This window comes from Babylonia areolata, chromosome 7, assembly GCF_041734735.1.
Source record: "Babylonia areolata isolate BAREFJ2019XMU chromosome 7, ASM4173473v1, whole genome shotgun sequence".
NCBI classification, from domain to species: Eukaryota; Metazoa; Mollusca; class Gastropoda; order Neogastropoda; family Buccinidae; genus Babylonia; species Babylonia areolata.
The window spans coordinates 42,480,640-42,497,260 of record NC_134882.1 but is presented as its reverse complement, the minus strand read 5'-3'; the positions used below and the strand labels follow the sequence as shown (position 1 = coordinate 42,497,260).

The 16,621-nt window shown below is 41.3% G+C and overlaps 1 protein-coding gene across 2 annotated transcripts in view; it reads left to right on the top strand.

Moving 5' to 3' along the window:
* Positions 1-16,621, top strand: part of LOC143284268 (rho guanine nucleotide exchange factor 17-like) — a 64,337-nt gene that overhangs the window by 18,487 nt on the left and 29,229 nt on the right. For both annotated transcript variants that reach the window (XM_076590955.1, XM_076590954.1), the window contains exons 4-8: positions 6,378-6,455; positions 7,153-7,329; positions 14,161-14,277; positions 15,656-15,748; positions 16,363-16,530. In XM_076590955.1, the coding sequence (XP_076447070.1) occupies positions 6,378-6,455; positions 7,153-7,329; positions 14,161-14,277; positions 15,656-15,748; positions 16,363-16,530 (633 nt within the window). The remainder of the gene's footprint in view (positions 1-6,377; positions 6,456-7,152; positions 7,330-14,160; positions 14,278-15,655; positions 15,749-16,362; positions 16,531-16,621) is intronic.

The window sequence follows — 16,621 nt, the reverse complement described above, 5'->3', positions numbered from 1 at the left end:
CCTGTCATTTCCCTGTGATAAAACTGACCTTGCAGGTCCAGATGGCAGTCATCTCGTCTTTAATTGGTCTTCTCTCTGTTAGAACTGCCTCGCTTTTGTTTAGCAAAATCAGTCATGAAACTTAAAGCAAAAGTATAGGAAAAGTAGTGATGGTGCTTCAGATTCATGCGGCACTGGTGGTTGTTTCAGTATGGCTGGTCAGTGGAGGGGTTAAAGAAATGACATAACATGCTAGAGACAGGGAAGAGATAGGGTCAGTGGACACCTGCATGTGGCCGCTGTGTCATGGAGCAGAACCTCACCTGTATGGCTGACAACAGGGTGAGACTGACGGCAAGAAATACCTAGGACACTCACAGACTGATGACAGTAACATTCTACGTCATCATGCACATTAATGCAATTTATTAACTGGTTCATTTATGCAGATGATTTATAGTGTGGCTGACAGGGTGAGGCACTGGTTCATTTATGCAGATGATTTATAGTGTGGCTGACAGGGTGAGGCTGAGAGTGACAGCAAGGAATAGGACACTTGCAGACTTATGACAGTAGCCTTCAACTTTATTATGCAGATTTATGCAGTTCATATACACTAGTTCATTTATGTAGATGATTTATAGAGTGACTGACAGGGTGAGACTGAGGGCAAGGAATAGGACACTCACAGACTGATGACAGTTATGTTCCTGCTTCATTATAATTATGCAGATTTATGCAGTTTACAAACTGGTTCATTTATGCACATAATATAATATAGTGTTGCTGTCAGTGTCAGGGTGAGACTGAGGGCAAGGAAAAGAAGTCACAGGATGATTGATGATAGTAACATTGTGGTTCAGAATATATATGATTATTTATTTATTTAAAAGAAATGGAGAGAATCCGTAAGAGAGGTAATCTGGAATTTTACACTAAAAGAATAACTTAACTTTGCATTTGAATGCCAAAAAAGTATGTGGTTCATAAAATTATTCAATGAGAGCAGTTGAGTTGAGAACTCTGTTAGATATGTTCAAATCAAATCAAATCAAAGTGATAATACAAGTTTCTTCAGAGAGACTGTTTAGACTGGTGATGAAGAAATTCTTTGTTTTTTAAAAAAGAAAGAAAGAAAAAAAAAAAGAAAATCACTAAATCCGCTGCCAACATATTATATCTGAAGGATTGACTATCACTGTCATTTCAAGGTAAATTATTAAGCATCCATAGGTGGAGTGAGAACGGTGGAATTTCAGGAAACTGGCATGTTTATGCACGACACTTATTTCGGGGTGCAGTGGCATGGGGTGTTGATGTTGTCAGAAACCACAGCAGATTGATTTCCTAAACTCCCAGCTGTCAGAACCCACAACAGCTTTATACCCTAAACAAATCAGTTTTTGAATGACAAATAAGTCTTAAACCAACTGTTTTTATACCTAAATCAATTCAGTTCCTAAATGACCATTTAGTCTGTGCGTGTGTGGGATGAGGGAGGCTGTACATCTTTATTGGAACTTGTGTACATTGGGATAGTAGGCATTGTGGCAGAATCAATAAGGCCGGTGGGACTTGACTTCTGATCCAGTGTTCACCAGTGATCTAGGTTCAAGGCCCTGTTTTGGCATGGTGTTGTGTCCATAGGAAAGACACATCATCACTGATTTTTCTAAATCCACTCAGGTATGATGCTTGATAGGCTACCTGCCTTCAGTCGGGGAAGGTTTAAACAGTGTAAGGAGAAGATCAGACCCCATTTTCCAGAGCTGGGCCCAAGACACAAATTCACAGCCCCAGTGGCCTTAAAAGGCAATTGGACCTTCAGCTTGCTTGAATAAAAAAAATGTTAAAATTTCTAGAAAAACTACATGGGGAGAGAGGCAGTTTCAGCTGCTGTGTTTGTGGTATCTGAAGTCCATGCAGACACACAAGAAACACACACACATATGATGTATATATATATGTATGTTTTGGAACCTGTACACATGGAAAAAAAAAAGCTCTCGGATGTTTGTGTGTGCACTAAGTGTATTGTATTGTATTGTTTTGTATTTCACTTTTGTCACAACATATATGTGTAAAATTCAGGATGCTCTCCCCAGGGAGAGCACATTGCTACATTACAGTATCTTTTCTTTTTTTCTGCCTGTTGGTGCATTTGTTTTCCCTTAATATGGATTTTTCTGCACATTGTTGCCAGGGACAGCCCTTTTATTGCTGTGGGTTCCTTTACGTATAGTATGCACATGCTAAACATCAGACCTTGATTTATCATCTCATCCAAATGACTAGTGTCCAGACCACCAGTCAAGGTCTAGTGGAGTTTAGCGGAGGGGAAGAAAATACTGCTGAGTGTGAGATTGGATCCTGTGCGATCAGAATGTCTCGCTTCCGAGGTGATTGCATTAGAGGGTATGTGTGTGTGTATGTGTGTGTGTGTGCGCGCGCGCGTTATCACTTCACCACCACAACATGTGTGTGTGTGTGTGTGTGTGTGTGCACGCATGTGTGTTAACATTGTGCATGCGTTATTTGTATGCTGAGAGAAGGGATGCACATTGCTGAATGAACTCTGGAGACAGGTGTTCAGATTGTATGTGTGCGTGTGTGTGTGTATGTGTGTGCGCACATGCATTAAAAAAACAAACACACACACACACACACACTCACACATGCACTAGGGGTGAGTGGGGGTCATGGGGGTTGCTACCATCAACAGTCAATAAACACAATATCCCCAACCAGCGGAATCCACAACAAAAACAACAAGTTATAAGCGGGACATCACAACATCCCTCCCTCACATCCCCACACTGCTCCAGCTACTCTGTGGTATCCAGACCAACCCCCAGAGCTGTACAGCGCTGCCAGTCTCCTCAAGGTCTTGCAGGCTTGGGAGGGGGTGGGGAAGTTTTGGGAGGGGGCGGGAGGGTTAGGGGTAGTGGTGGTGGTGGCAGGGTGAATCAAAGGCAGCAGCCCTCTGAGGTATACCTGCCACTTCCTGTCTGTTACCTCTTGAACATAGACAGCAGGTCAGGAGAGGGGGTGGGGGACAGGTGGGGGAGGGAGGGAGGAGGAGGAGGAGAGAGAGAGAGGAGAGGAGGAGAGAGAGAGAGAGCAGAGGAGGAGGGGAGGGGAATAGAGGGCTCATAGAGATTGGGTTTTAGGGGAGAAGAAGGAGGAGGAGGCTGGGGAGGGTGGTAGTGGTGGTGAAGAAGTATTTTTAGCTGCCAGGTATCCTGTGGTAAGATGGTGTGCGAAGCTGTCAGGCAGGTAGGGAACACGGGCAAGCAGGCAGCACAGTTTGGAGAAGGAAGGAAGGAAGGAAGGAAGAGTGCAGGGGAGGATGCAGGCAGGCACACACCAGTGTGTGTGTGTTGCCAAACTTTGGCAGTGGGAGGATAGTCCTATTCTTCTTCTTCTTCCTCCCTGTAAACTTCACTTCAAACACCAGACACAGTCCCTGTGTTGGTGCATTCCCTTTGGCATGAGGTGGCTAGTGTTGTCCTTTTTTTTTTTTTAATCTCTCTCTCTCTCTCTCTCTCATTGGTAATATCTGGCAACAATTTCTGTCAAACTTAAAGCATTTGAAAACTGCAGACACTGGAAAACATTTCCTTTTCCTTCCAGAGATGATGTTTGTGGCTTGCTAGACTGAACACAGCATTCATTAACTCCCTGACTGCTGCCCATGGCATGCTTGCCAGTGAATAGCTGTCACATTGCTGAGATGAGACTGCAAAATGGATTTAATCACCTATGCAGCCTGGTTACGGTTTAACATATGCACGTGTGTGCACGAACACACTGATCAATGCATAATTCACCACATCTGGGCACAGTTGATGAACACTGAAGAGAATGATAAATGTGATAGAAAAAAACCCTGTTTCCAGTGTCTGTAGCCCTTCGAGATGTCGCTCATGTGTGTATAAAATCTTACCTCAGTAAATGTAGACAGAAAGTGTTTGTAAACAGCCTCTATTCACCTGATGCATTCTTTGAATATGGAGTTCCACAAGGTTATTTGTTGGGACCCATCTTGTTTATCATTTCATGGCATCAGTTTCTTAGATCATTTTCCTCACAGTTTATCTCAAGATAGTTTTGCTGATGACACAGCTCTGCCAGTCAGCTGAGTACAGTTGCTGAAATCAGTCGAATCTGCTTATACAAAGCTGCATTCATGACTTCAAATAGTAGATGACACTAAACAAAGTGCAGTTTAATGGTGAATAGTGAGTATTGTTAACTGCCCCTTAAGTTTCAAAAAGACCCCTCGCTTCCAACCATGAACTGCTGCAACGCTGCAGACATTAAAATCTCATCCCATGTTCATAATCTGGGTGTCATTTTCAATCACACCCTACCTTTCAAGGAGCATAACTCAATTGTTTGCAGGATAGCATAAATAGAACACCATCTGTCACTATGTCCACAGATGCACCCAAAACTTTTGTTCGTTCTCATTTTCTCTCGATGCTTGGTTATGGCAATGCGATCCTTGCTAGCACCCCAAAGTACTTTGTTTACAAGCTCCAAAAGAATCAGAATAATGCAGTGAGGCTAATTCTGAAATTTCCCCCAAATAATGTGAACCTACCACACCTCTTCTGAAATCCTTGCATTGGCTCCCCATTCAACCCTGGATTTCATACAAATTCTCCTCAATCAGATTCTCATCTTTCACTGCCACTGACCCTGATAATCATCGGTACAACCTATCTTGTGTATATATCTATGTGAAGCGCTTGGAGCTCTATTTGAGAAAAAGTGCTGTACAAGTGTTCATTATTATTATAAGCAAATAAATGAATAAGAGTAAAGAAAAGAAGTGAAATCCCAGTATCCCAGTTACAGAACCCCCATTTTCAACTTCATTCCGGCATCCTTATGCAAACCGGGACTGCAACAGAGCCATGTGCCATGTGCATTGGCAGCATTGCTGAAATAACATTGGGGGTGTCCACTATGGTCAGCGTGGTTTACAAAATTTTCAGTATAAACGCAGTGAGAGTGCCCAGTTGTCAGCTGTGCTGACAGTGAGTGCAAACCACAGAAATATATATGTTTTTATCTCTAATACAGGTCAGTGGAGTAAAGAGCCTTTGAACTGACAGGTCAGGGTGTCACTCACCACTCTGTATTATTGTCTGGACTTCTTCCTCTTATGACTATTGCTTTTGACTGATTTGCTGAATCAGGGACACCATTGAACAGTTACACAGAAAGTAGTAGAGGTCAGCACTTGAACCTCCTGCTACACAGATCATATTCCACCAAGTTAAAACACTCACATGTTAATGAATTGAAAACTTATACTTGTACAGGTTGAATGAAAAAGCTTTTTAGAATAGGGTGGTACAGTTTCAACAGTTTAAGACATGATAATAACAACATGTTACGTTTGACAGGTTGGCCATTACTTGAATGGGAACAAAATAGGTGTTTTTAGTAGTGTTCTGTTTGTTTGATTGCTTGACAAGTTGGCTGTTTGATTGATTGCTTGACTTCTATTTACTGATTTGTATCTCAGTCTCCTGGCATTCCATTGCCTCTTCTTCCCAGTGCCATCACCTGTCTTATTCTTCTTAATCCTCTTTTTCACATTGTGTCAAAGTGCAGGGCTTAAAATTACCACCTGGCTGATTGTTTGGAACAATTAAGCCTTCAGGTGGACAAGGGAAAATGATGTCTATATTGTTTGGGACAACTAAGCCTTCTGGTGGACAAGGGAAAATGATGTCTATATTGTTTGGGACAACTAAGCCTTCTGGCGGACAAGGGAAAATGATGTCTAGATTGGGACAACTAAGCCTTCTGGCGGACAAAGGAAAATGCTGTCTCCACTTGTCCATTGGTCAACCAATTTGTGACTTGTGTAGGGTGACAGAGTAGTCAGCTTCAGTGCAGACTTCATTGCATATTCCCTTCTCCCTTTTTCACAGAGACGGGTTGTGTTCTATGAATAAAACATGTTTGCATGGAAAAGATAGATGTGTCTTGAGATTCTCTGCAGGGCTGTTTATTTCTTTTTATTATTAGTGAAATATAAAATAGTTTCATACTCTTTTCCTTTTAATGATATGCAATTGATGAATTACCTCAGCTGATTTGTCATTGTTTTACTGGTAGTCACTTTCATTAACTCATTAATAAACTCTTTATTTTTGGAGGGCAAGTAGAAATCTGGGAGGGATAAGTATATTTTAAAATCATGTCCTGTGAATTTGTAGCCCTGTTGACCACCTTTTTTAGCTTGTGTCATACATGTACATACTGTGATGACAGGCTGCATCTTAGTTTCTTGCAGCAGCATAGTTCTAGTAAATTGTTGGGGGTCATACATAATTTTGTGATTTATCTTTAATGTGATCTCTGCTTTTGACTTTCAGGACAAGAGATATCATATAGTAGAGGAACTGTACAGAAATGAGAGAGAATATGTTGAAGCTTTACGGGTTCTTAAAGAGGTGAGTGCCTTGTCTTTCATCTGATATTGGTATTGCTTTGGACTGTTCGTGAGTTGGTGTGATAATGTGTGCAATTGGTGTAGTGCATGTTAGAGGACCGTACAACTGTGACTTGTGTGAGTGATGATTGTTGTTGTCTGCATTGTTTGATTTGTTTCACTGTTATTTTTGAAGCCTCAGAGACTAAAGTCTGGACTCTGGCATTGGGAGTTTCTCTCTCTCTCTCTCTCTCTCTCTCTCTCTCTCTCATTCTGTGGCTTGAAAGTCTTGATTATACTCCCCGGTGTTGGGAATTTTTCAGACCAGTTATTTTCCCTGGAAATTTATATAGTGCCTTCCAGTTCTCAAGGAGCTTTACAATAACTGCAAAAACTAATACCAGTATGGTATGGAGTATAATGCAAAAACAGATAACAAATAACTATATCACACACACATGCGTGCATGCAGTGGATTGTAGGCGCGTGCATACACAGATATACAGACGCACACACACACACACACACACTCACACTCACACGCAAGCACGCACGCACACATGCACGCTGTTAATTGTTGGCGCTCTGGGCCCCTGTGTTAAGGGAGATAGAGCATATTATAATTGTATTGTCATTATTTATTAATTTATTATCATTGAAAAAATTGTACTATTTTTTGAGTGATGAATTGAGAATGACCAGTTGCTTTTTTCTGGCAGAAATACATGGCACCTTTGAAAAACTCCAGCAACGTGGACGATGCGATTGTCGACAACATTTTCTACATGATTCCTGAGATTTTGATGCACCATGCTGTTTACCTGGACGTCCTGGACAAAGTGTGGAGGAACTGGGACTCCAAGACTTCCACTGTTGGGGACCTGATTCAATCCATTGTCAGTAGTCTTTTGTCGTGAGAGGGCGTGTATGTGTGTGTATGGGGTGGGTGGTGGAGGTGTGGGATGGGCTCTGATTCTGTCCATTGTCAGTAGTCTTTGGCAGGGAGAGGTGGTGTGTGTGTGTGTGTGTGTGTGGTCAGATTCTGTACATTGTCAGTAGTCTTTGATAGGGAGAGGTGGTGTGTATGTGTGTGTGTGTGTGTGTGTGTGTGTGTGTGGTCAGATTCTTTACATTGTCAGTAGTCTTTGGCAGGGAGAGGTGGTGTGTGTGTGTGTGTGTGGTGTGTGTGTGTGTGTGTGTGTGTGTGTGTGTGTGTGTAGTCAGATTCTGTACATTGTCAGTAGTCAGTGGTAGTGAGAGTATGTGTGTTTGGGTGGTGGTGGTGGTGGTGTGGGGAGATATATGATTCTTTCCATTGTTGGGGGCCCAGTTTTAAACCCAGGAAAGTGGCAATGTTTTTAGATTGTGTTATTTCTTTGGAGTATGAAAATATTTTTGAATAAAAAAGCAACAACAAAAAAACAAAACAAACAGAAAAAAGAAAAAAAGAAAAGATGAGCTGTGAGTTTGGATCAGTCCACATGCTTTGACACCACATTGAAACTGATATTGATTTAAAAAAAAAAAAATAAAAAAAATAAAATAAAAGACTGATGCTGCCATTGTTGCTGAAGTGTAGCAAGTCAAGTCACCAGTGTCTGACTCACTGGTTCGATTTTAAAGAGTTGCGGTTGAGAGCTGTCTAAATATATACCCGTCTAATTCCCATGTCTATTAGAGAACATTCTCAGCCAGCAATGGCACCTCCTCCTCCCAGCCTCCCCCCCCCCCCCCCCCTAACACCAGAACAAAACTTAAAAAAAAATGCTTTGATTTTTTGCGTTGACCATAGATATATCCATGAAAGATGAAGGGATATGAACCTTATTGGTTTTGATTGCCCATGATGGGATTGGAACCATGTTACTAATACTGTTGTTAGTTGTTTGGCCATAGATATATCATGAAACATGATGGTATAGGAACTGTGTTAGCTTTGTTTGACTGTGATGGGATAAGAACTTTGTTAGCTTTGTTTGACGATGATGAGTAAGGAACTCTTGTGTGTTCTGTTTCACCATAGTGGAACAGCAACTGTGTTTGCCCTTTTTGACTGTGATGGGATAGGAACTGTGTTTATTCTGTTTGACTGTGGTGGGATAGGAACTGTGTTTATTCTGTTTGACTGTGATGGGATAGGAACTGTGTTTGTTCTGTTTGACTGTGATGGGATAGAAACTGTGTTTGTTCTGTTTGACTGTGATAGGATAGGAACTGTTTGTTCTGTTTGACTGTGATGGGATAGGAACTGTGTTTATTCTGTGTGACTGTGGTGGGATAGGAACTGTTTGTTCTGTTTGACTGTGATGGGATAGGAACTGTGTTTATTCTGTTTGACTGTGGTGGGATAGGAACTGTTTGTTCTGTTTGACTGTGATGGGATAGGAACTGTGTTTGTTCTGTTTGACTGTGATGGGATAGGAACTGTGTTTGTTGTGTTTGACTGTGGTGGGATAGGAACTGTTTGTTCTGTTTGACTGTGATGGGATAGGAACTGTGTTTATTCTGTTTGACTGTGGTGGGATAGGAACTGTTTGTTCTGTTTGACTGTGATGGGATAGGAACTGTGTTTATTCTGTTTGACTGTGATAGGATAGGAACTGTGTTTGTTCTGTTTGACTGTGATAGGATAGGAACTGTTTGTTCTGTTTGACTGTGATGGGATAGGAACTGTTTGTTCTGTTTGACTGTGGTGGGATAGGAACTGTTTGTTCTGTTTGACTGTGATGGGATAGGAACTGTTTGTTCTGTTTGACTGTGATGGGATATGAACTGTTTGTTCTGTTTGACTGTGATAGGATAGGAACTGTGTTTGTTCTGTTTGACTGTGATAGGATAGGAACTGTTTGTTCTGTTTGACTGTGATAGGATAGGAACTGTGTTTGTTCTGTTTGACTGTGATAGGATAGGAACTGTTTGTTCTGTTTGACTGTGATGGGATAGGAACTGTTTGTTCTGTTTGACTGTGATGGGATAGGAACTGTGTTTGTTCTGTTTGACTGTGGTGGGATAGGAACTGTGTTTGTTCTGTTTGACTGTGGTGGGATAGGAACTGTTTGTTCTGTTTGACTGTGATGGGATAGGAACTGTGTTTATTCTGTTTGACTGTGATGGGATAGGAACTGTGTTAGCTTTGTTTGACTGTGGTGGGATGGGAACTGTGTTTGTTCTGTTTGACTGTGATAGGATAGGAACTTTTTGTTCTGTTTGACTGTGGTGGGATAGGAACTGTGTTTATTCTGTTTGACTGTGATGGGATAGGAACTGTGTTTGTTCTGTTTGACTGTGATGGGATAGGAACTGTTCAGTTTGACTGTGGTGGGATAGGAACTGTGTTTATTCTGTTTGACTGTGATGGGATAGGAACTGTGTTAGCTTTGTTTGACTGTGATGGGATAGGAACTGTTTGTTCTGTTTGACTGTGGTGGGATGGGAACTGTGTTTGTTCTGTTTGACTGTGGTGGGATGGGAACTGTGTTTGTTCTGTTTGACTGTGATGGGATAGGAACTGTTTGTTCTGTTTGACTGTGGTGGGATAGGAACTGTTTGTTCTGTTTGACTGTGATGGGATAGGAACTGTGTTTATTCTGTTTGACTGTGATGGGATAGGAACTGTGTTTATTCTGTTTGACTGTGATAGGATAGGAACTGTTTGTTCTGTTTGACTGTGATGGGATAGGAACTGTTTGTTCTGTTTGACTGTGATGGGATAGGAACTGTGTTTGTTCTGTTTGACTGTGGTGGGATAGGAACTGTTTGTTCTGTTTGACTGTGGTGGGATAGGAACTGTTTGTTCTGTTTGACTGTGATGGGATAGGAACTGTGTTTATTCTGTTTGACTGTGATGGGATAGGAACTGTGTTTGTTCTGTTTGACTGTGATAGGATAGGAACTGTTTGTTCTGTTTGACTGTGATGGGATAGGAACTGTGTTTGTTCTGTTTGACTGTGATAGGATAGGAACTGTGTTTGTTCTGTTTGACTGTGATAGGATAGGAACTGTTTGTTCTGTTTGACTGTGATGGGATAAGAACTTTGTTAGCTTTGTTTGACGATGATGAGTAAGGAACTCTTGTGTGTTCTGTTTCACCATAGTGGAACAGCAGCTGTGTTTGTCCTTTTTGACTGTGATGGGATAGGAACTGTGTTTATTCTGTTTGACTGTGGTGGGATAGGAACTGTTTGTTCTGTTTGACTGTGATGGGATAGGAACTGTGTTTGTTCTGTTTGACTGTGATAGGATAGGAACTGTTTGTTCTGTTTGACTGTGGTGGGATAGGAACTGTTTGTTCTGTTTGACTGTGATGGGATAGGAACTGTGTTTATTCTGTGTGACTGTGGTGGGATAGGAACTGTTTGTTCTGTTTGACTGTGATGGGATAGGAACTGTGTTTATTCTGTTTGACTGTGGTGGGATAGGAACTGTTTGTTCTGTTTGACTGTGATGGGATAGGAACTGTGTTTGTTCTGTTTGACTGTGATGGGATAGGAACTGTGTTTGTTGTGTTTGACTGTGGTGGGATAGGAACTGTTTGTTCTGTTTGACTGTGATGGGATAGGAACTGTGTTTATTCTGTTTGACTGTGGTGGGATAGGAACTGTTTGTTCTGTTTGACTGTGATGGGATAGGAACTGTGTTTATTCTGTTTGACTGTGATAGGATAGGAACTGTGTTTGTTCTGTTTGACTGTGATAGGATAGGAACTGTTTGTTCTGTTTGACTGTGATGGGATAGGAACTGTTTGTTCTGTTTGACTGTGGTGGGATAGGAACTGTTTGTTCTGTTTGACTGTGATGGGATAGGAACTGTTTGTTCTGTTTGACTGTGATGGGATATGAACTGTTTGTTCTGTTTGACTGTGATAGGATAGGAACTGTGTTTGTTCTGTTTGACTGTGATAGGATAGGAACTGTTTGTTCTGTTTGACTGTGATAGGATAGGAACTGTGTTTGTTCTGTTTGACTGTGATAGGATAGGAACTGTTTGTTCTGTTTGACTGTGATGGGATAGGAACTGTTTGTTCTGTTTGACTGTGATGGGATAGGAACTGTGTTTGTTCTGTTTGACTGTGGTGGGATAGGAACTGTGTTTGTTCTGTTTGACTGTGGTGGGATAGGAACTGTTTGTTCTGTTTGACTGTGATGGGATAGGAACTGTGTTTATTCTGTTTGACTGTGATGGGATAGGAACTGTGTTAGCTTTGTTTGACTGTGGTGGGATGGGAACTGTGTTTGTTCTGTTTGACTGTGATAGGATAGGAACTTTTTGTTCTGTTTGACTGTGGTGGGATAGGAACTGTGTTTATTCTGTTTGACTGTGATGGGATAGGAACTGTGTTTGTTCTGTTTGACTGTGATGGGATAGGAACTGTTCAGTTTGACTGTGGTGGGATAGGAACTGTGTTTATTCTGTTTGACTGTGATGGGATAGGAACTGTGTTAGCTTTGTTTGACTGTGATGGGATAGGAACTGTTTGTTCTGTTTGACTGTGGTGGGATGGGAACTGTGTTTGTTCTGTTTGACTGTGGTGGGATGGGAACTGTGTTTGTTCTGTTTGACTGTGATGGGATAGGAACTGTTTGTTCTGTTTGACTGTGGTGGGATAGGAACTGTTTGTTCTGTTTGACTGTGATGGGATAGGAACTGTGTTTATTCTGTTTGACTGTGATGGGATAGGAACTGTGTTTATTCTGTTTGACTGTGATAGGATAGGAACTGTTTGTTCTGTTTGACTGTGATGGGATAGGAACTGTTTGTTCTGTTTGACTGTGATGGGATAGGAACTGTGTTTGTTCTGTTTGACTGTGGTGGGATAGGAACTGTTTGTTCTGTTTGACTGTGGTGGGATAGGAACTGTTTGTTCTGTTTGACTGTGATGGGATAGGAACTGTGTTTATTCTGTTTGACTGTGATGGGATAGGAACTGTGTTTGTTCTGTTTGACTGTGATGGGATAGGAACTGTTTGTTCTGTTTGACTGTGATGGGATAGGAACTGTTTGTTCTGTTTGACTGTGATGGGATAGGAACTGTGTTTGTTCTGTTTGACTGTGATGGGATAGGAACTGTGTTTGTTCTGTTTGACTGTGATGGGATAGGAACTGTTTGTTCTGTTTGACTGTGATGGGATAGGAACTGTGTTTGTTCTGTTTGACTGTGATGGGATAGGAACTGTTTGTTCTGTTTGACTGTGATGGGATAGGAACTGTGTTAGCTTTGTTTGACTGTGATGGGATAGGAACTGTGTTTGTTCTGTTTGACTGTGATAGGATAGGAACTGTGTTTGTTCTGTTTGACTGTGATAGGATAGGAACTGTTTGTTCTGTTTGACTGTGATGGGATAGGAACTGTTTGTTCTGTTTGACTGTGATGGGATAGGAACTGTGTTTATTCTGTTTGACTGTGGTGGGATAGGAACTGTTTGTTCTGTTTGACTGTGATGGGATAGGAACTGTTTGTTCTGTTTGACTGTGATGGGATAGGAACTGTTTGTTCTGTTTGACTGTGATGGGATAGGAACTGTTTGTTCTGTTTGACTGTGATGGGATAGGAACTGTTTGTTCTGTTTGACTGTGATAGGATAGGAACTTTTTGTTCTGTTTGACTGTGGTGGGATAGGAACTGTGTTTATTCTGTTTGACTGTGATGGGATAGGAACTGTGTTTGTTCTGTTTGACTGTGATGGGATAGGAACTGTTCAGTTTGACTGTGGTGGGATAGGAACTGTGTTTGTTCTGTTTGACTGTGGTGGGATAGGAACTGTTTGTTCTGTTTGACTGTGATGGGATAGGAACTGTTTGTTCTGTTTGACTGTGATGGGATAGGAACTGTGCTTGTTCTGTTTGACTGTGGTGGGATAGGAACTGTTTGTTCTGTTTGACTGTGGTGGGATAGGAACTGTTTGTTCTGTTTGACTGTGATGGGATAGGAACTGTGTTTGTTCTGTTTGACTGTGATAGGATAGGAACTGTTTGTTCTGTTTGACTGTGATGGGATAGGAACTGTGTTTGTTCTGTTTGACTGTGATAGGATAGGAACTGTTTGTTCTGTTTGACTGTGATAGGATAGGAACTGTTTGTTCTGTTTGACTGTGATGGGATGGGAACTGTGTTTGTTCTGTTTGACTGTGATGGGATAGGAACTGTTTGTTCTGTTTGACTGTGATGGGATAGGAACTGTGTTTGTTCTGTTTGACTGTGATGGGATAGGAACTGTTTGTTCTGTTTGACTGTGATGGGATAGGAACTGTGTTTGTTCTGTTTGACTGTGATGGGATAGGAACTGTGTTTGTTCTGTTTGACTGTGGTGGGATAGGAACTGTTTGTTCTGTTTGACTGTGATGGGATAGGAACTGTTTGTTCTGTTTGACTGTGGTGGGATAGGAACTGTGTTTGTTCTGTTTGACTGTGATGGGATAGGAACTGTTTGTTCTGTTTGACTGTGATGGGATAGGAACTGTGTTTGTTCTGTTTGACTGTGATGGGATAGGAACTGTGTTTGTTCTGTTTGACTGTGATGGGATAGGAACTGTGTTTGTTCTGTTTGACTGTGATGGGACAGGGACCATGTTAGTTTTGTTTGACCATAATGGGATAGGAACCATGTTACTATTGTTTGACCATGAATATATCTGCAAACAATGATGGGATAGAAACCTTGTTTAATCACTGTGCTGATGCTTGGGAAGACGGTGCAAATGCGATGTGTGCATGTGTGTGTGTATTTTCAGTTTTCCAAGCAGACAATTGTGGAGAGCTACCTGTCGTTTGTGGAGAACTACAACACGTCAGGCAAGGTGATAGAGAACGCCCTCACCACCAAGTCCTCCATGCAGAAGTTCATTGAGGTGTGTTCCCTTCCTTTTCTCTCCACCTTCCTGGGTTGCAGCTCGTATCAGCATGCTGGCTCTTATGTCTATCAGCTTTTTTTTGCTCCCCATCATACAGGCAGCTATACTCTGATTTCAGAGGTGTGTATGCTGGGTATGTTTGTGTTTCCATAGCCCATGCCGATATGGATTTCAGAATTTTTGACTTGCATATTTGATATTTTTGCATATGTGTATGAAAACATGAACAACAACATCAACAAAATCCCCCATAACCTAGGGTAGGCTTTCAAGGCCAGTTTCCAGAAATTATTGAATGCGTGTTACCAGTTTCAAATGTTTGTTTTGTGTGGGTTTTTTTTAAATTATGTATTTCAAAATATTCTTGATTAAAGTTAGCTAGTTATTTGTTTAGCAGTCCAGTTAGTTGGTTGTTTATTGTACGTCCCCACATCATCCTCTTTTCAAATAATAATCAATAGAAGCATTGCATACAATATTTGATTATTGATTAATTTTCTGTCCTAATCTCGCTTCCCCCATACCCCCTCTCGCACACACCCTTCCATTATTATGTTTTTCCTTCTCCAGTCACTGGCTCTCACCCTTTCCATTTTACATTTTGTACTCTTTCTTTTCCACATTCTGTTCTCTCTCTCTTCCTTCTTCACCATACATCCACCCAGCATTGATACCATAATTGAACCCAGGACTCTCAGATGAAAAGCCCAACGCTTTAACATTGGGCTTTTGGACCTGTCTGACATGTTGGTAGATGAAAGTGTGACAGTTGTGTGGTTCCCCAAGGGGTCTTGTCCTGCATGACACATTTTAGATTGATTTCCTAGGCTCAGGACTGTTGGGATCCACAGCAGATTGATTTCCTAAACTCAAAACTGTTAGAATCCACAACAATTTTGTACTACAAAAAAATCAGTTCTTAAATAATTAATCAATTTTACACATAACTGTTTTTATATCAATATCAACTAAATTCCAAATAACTAATTTGTGTGTATGTGTGTGTCTGTGTGTGTGTATATATTTTCTAAACTCTGTATGTATAAATTCAAAATGCTGTTGAATAGATTGGTGTTAGCCTCATGTCTGCAGTATGATGTTATTTTATTTTTCTGCCTATTCTCTTCCTGTGATTATTGCTTGTGTATGACTGTGATTATCGAGGTTTACATGAACACAGCATTCAGACGTTTTATATCTTTGCTGCATTTATGTGGAAAGACCATGATTCTTGTGCATTGTTTATAAGATATAAATACATCACAACTAAATTTCTCTTATGATTTATTGGAGATTGATTAAGTATGTGTATATTTGAATGCATTGCAGTATCTGTGAAGATGTTGACCATGTATCTGGACTGCGTTGTTTTCAGCAATGCCAGAAAGAAAGTGGCAGCAAACTTTCGATGAAAGATCTGATTGTCAGGCCCATCCAGCGAATACCTCGTTACGAGCTCTTGATACAGGTACAGTGGCTTTTGGATCTTTGGATTTGTGATTGATTTCCATTTAGTTAGAAAGGAGATGTTTACTCGACTGTTAATTAGTTTGTTTTTTTTTGTTCATGAGCGTCTGTATGGTTGAGTGCAGTTGGTCATTTTCAGACTTGGCTGCGTATGAATGGGTGTTAGCCAGCGTATAGAATCTGAATTTACTTCTGCAATTAAAATGTCATTCGCAGAGATGCCAGCTGTTATGATTTCCCCATATTTTGTTACGCTTGATTGCAGTTTGTTCCAATGTCACGCCAAGGTCAGTCAGCAGTCACTACTAACCTTGGTCTCACTTGATGATGCTCAGTTAATTGCATCCTTGTTTACATTGAAACAGCATTAAGTGAAGCAATCAGCTTAATTGTTCACCCAAACAAGAGAGAACGAGGCTAGATCAAGTTGCATCTGTGCCCAGCGCCTGTGCCTGGATAGATAAAATGTACGTTTGCTGATGTGGCTCAGAGTCTGAGTGTTCCTACCAAATTCAAAATGTTCATACCAAATTTCCTGATTGTTCCTACAAACACTTGACAGGGGTTGGCATCTTTGCATTTGTTATAGTGATCATTATTATTGAACTGTTGCAGCGGCTGTTGGACAACACGCCGGGGGACCACCCGGACTACCCCCTGCTGCAGCGGGCATGCCGCACCATGCATGACCTGGCCATGAGGATCGGCACCGTCACCGACTCTCAGCACGAGGAGGACATGCAGGAGACGCTGAAGAAACTGGAGCTGCTGCTGATCACTGATGTGAGTTGGGGCCTGGATGGTTTGTAGGCATGTAGTCACAATACACTCCTACAGACACACAAATCTTTGTGTAGTCTCATACACATAAAGA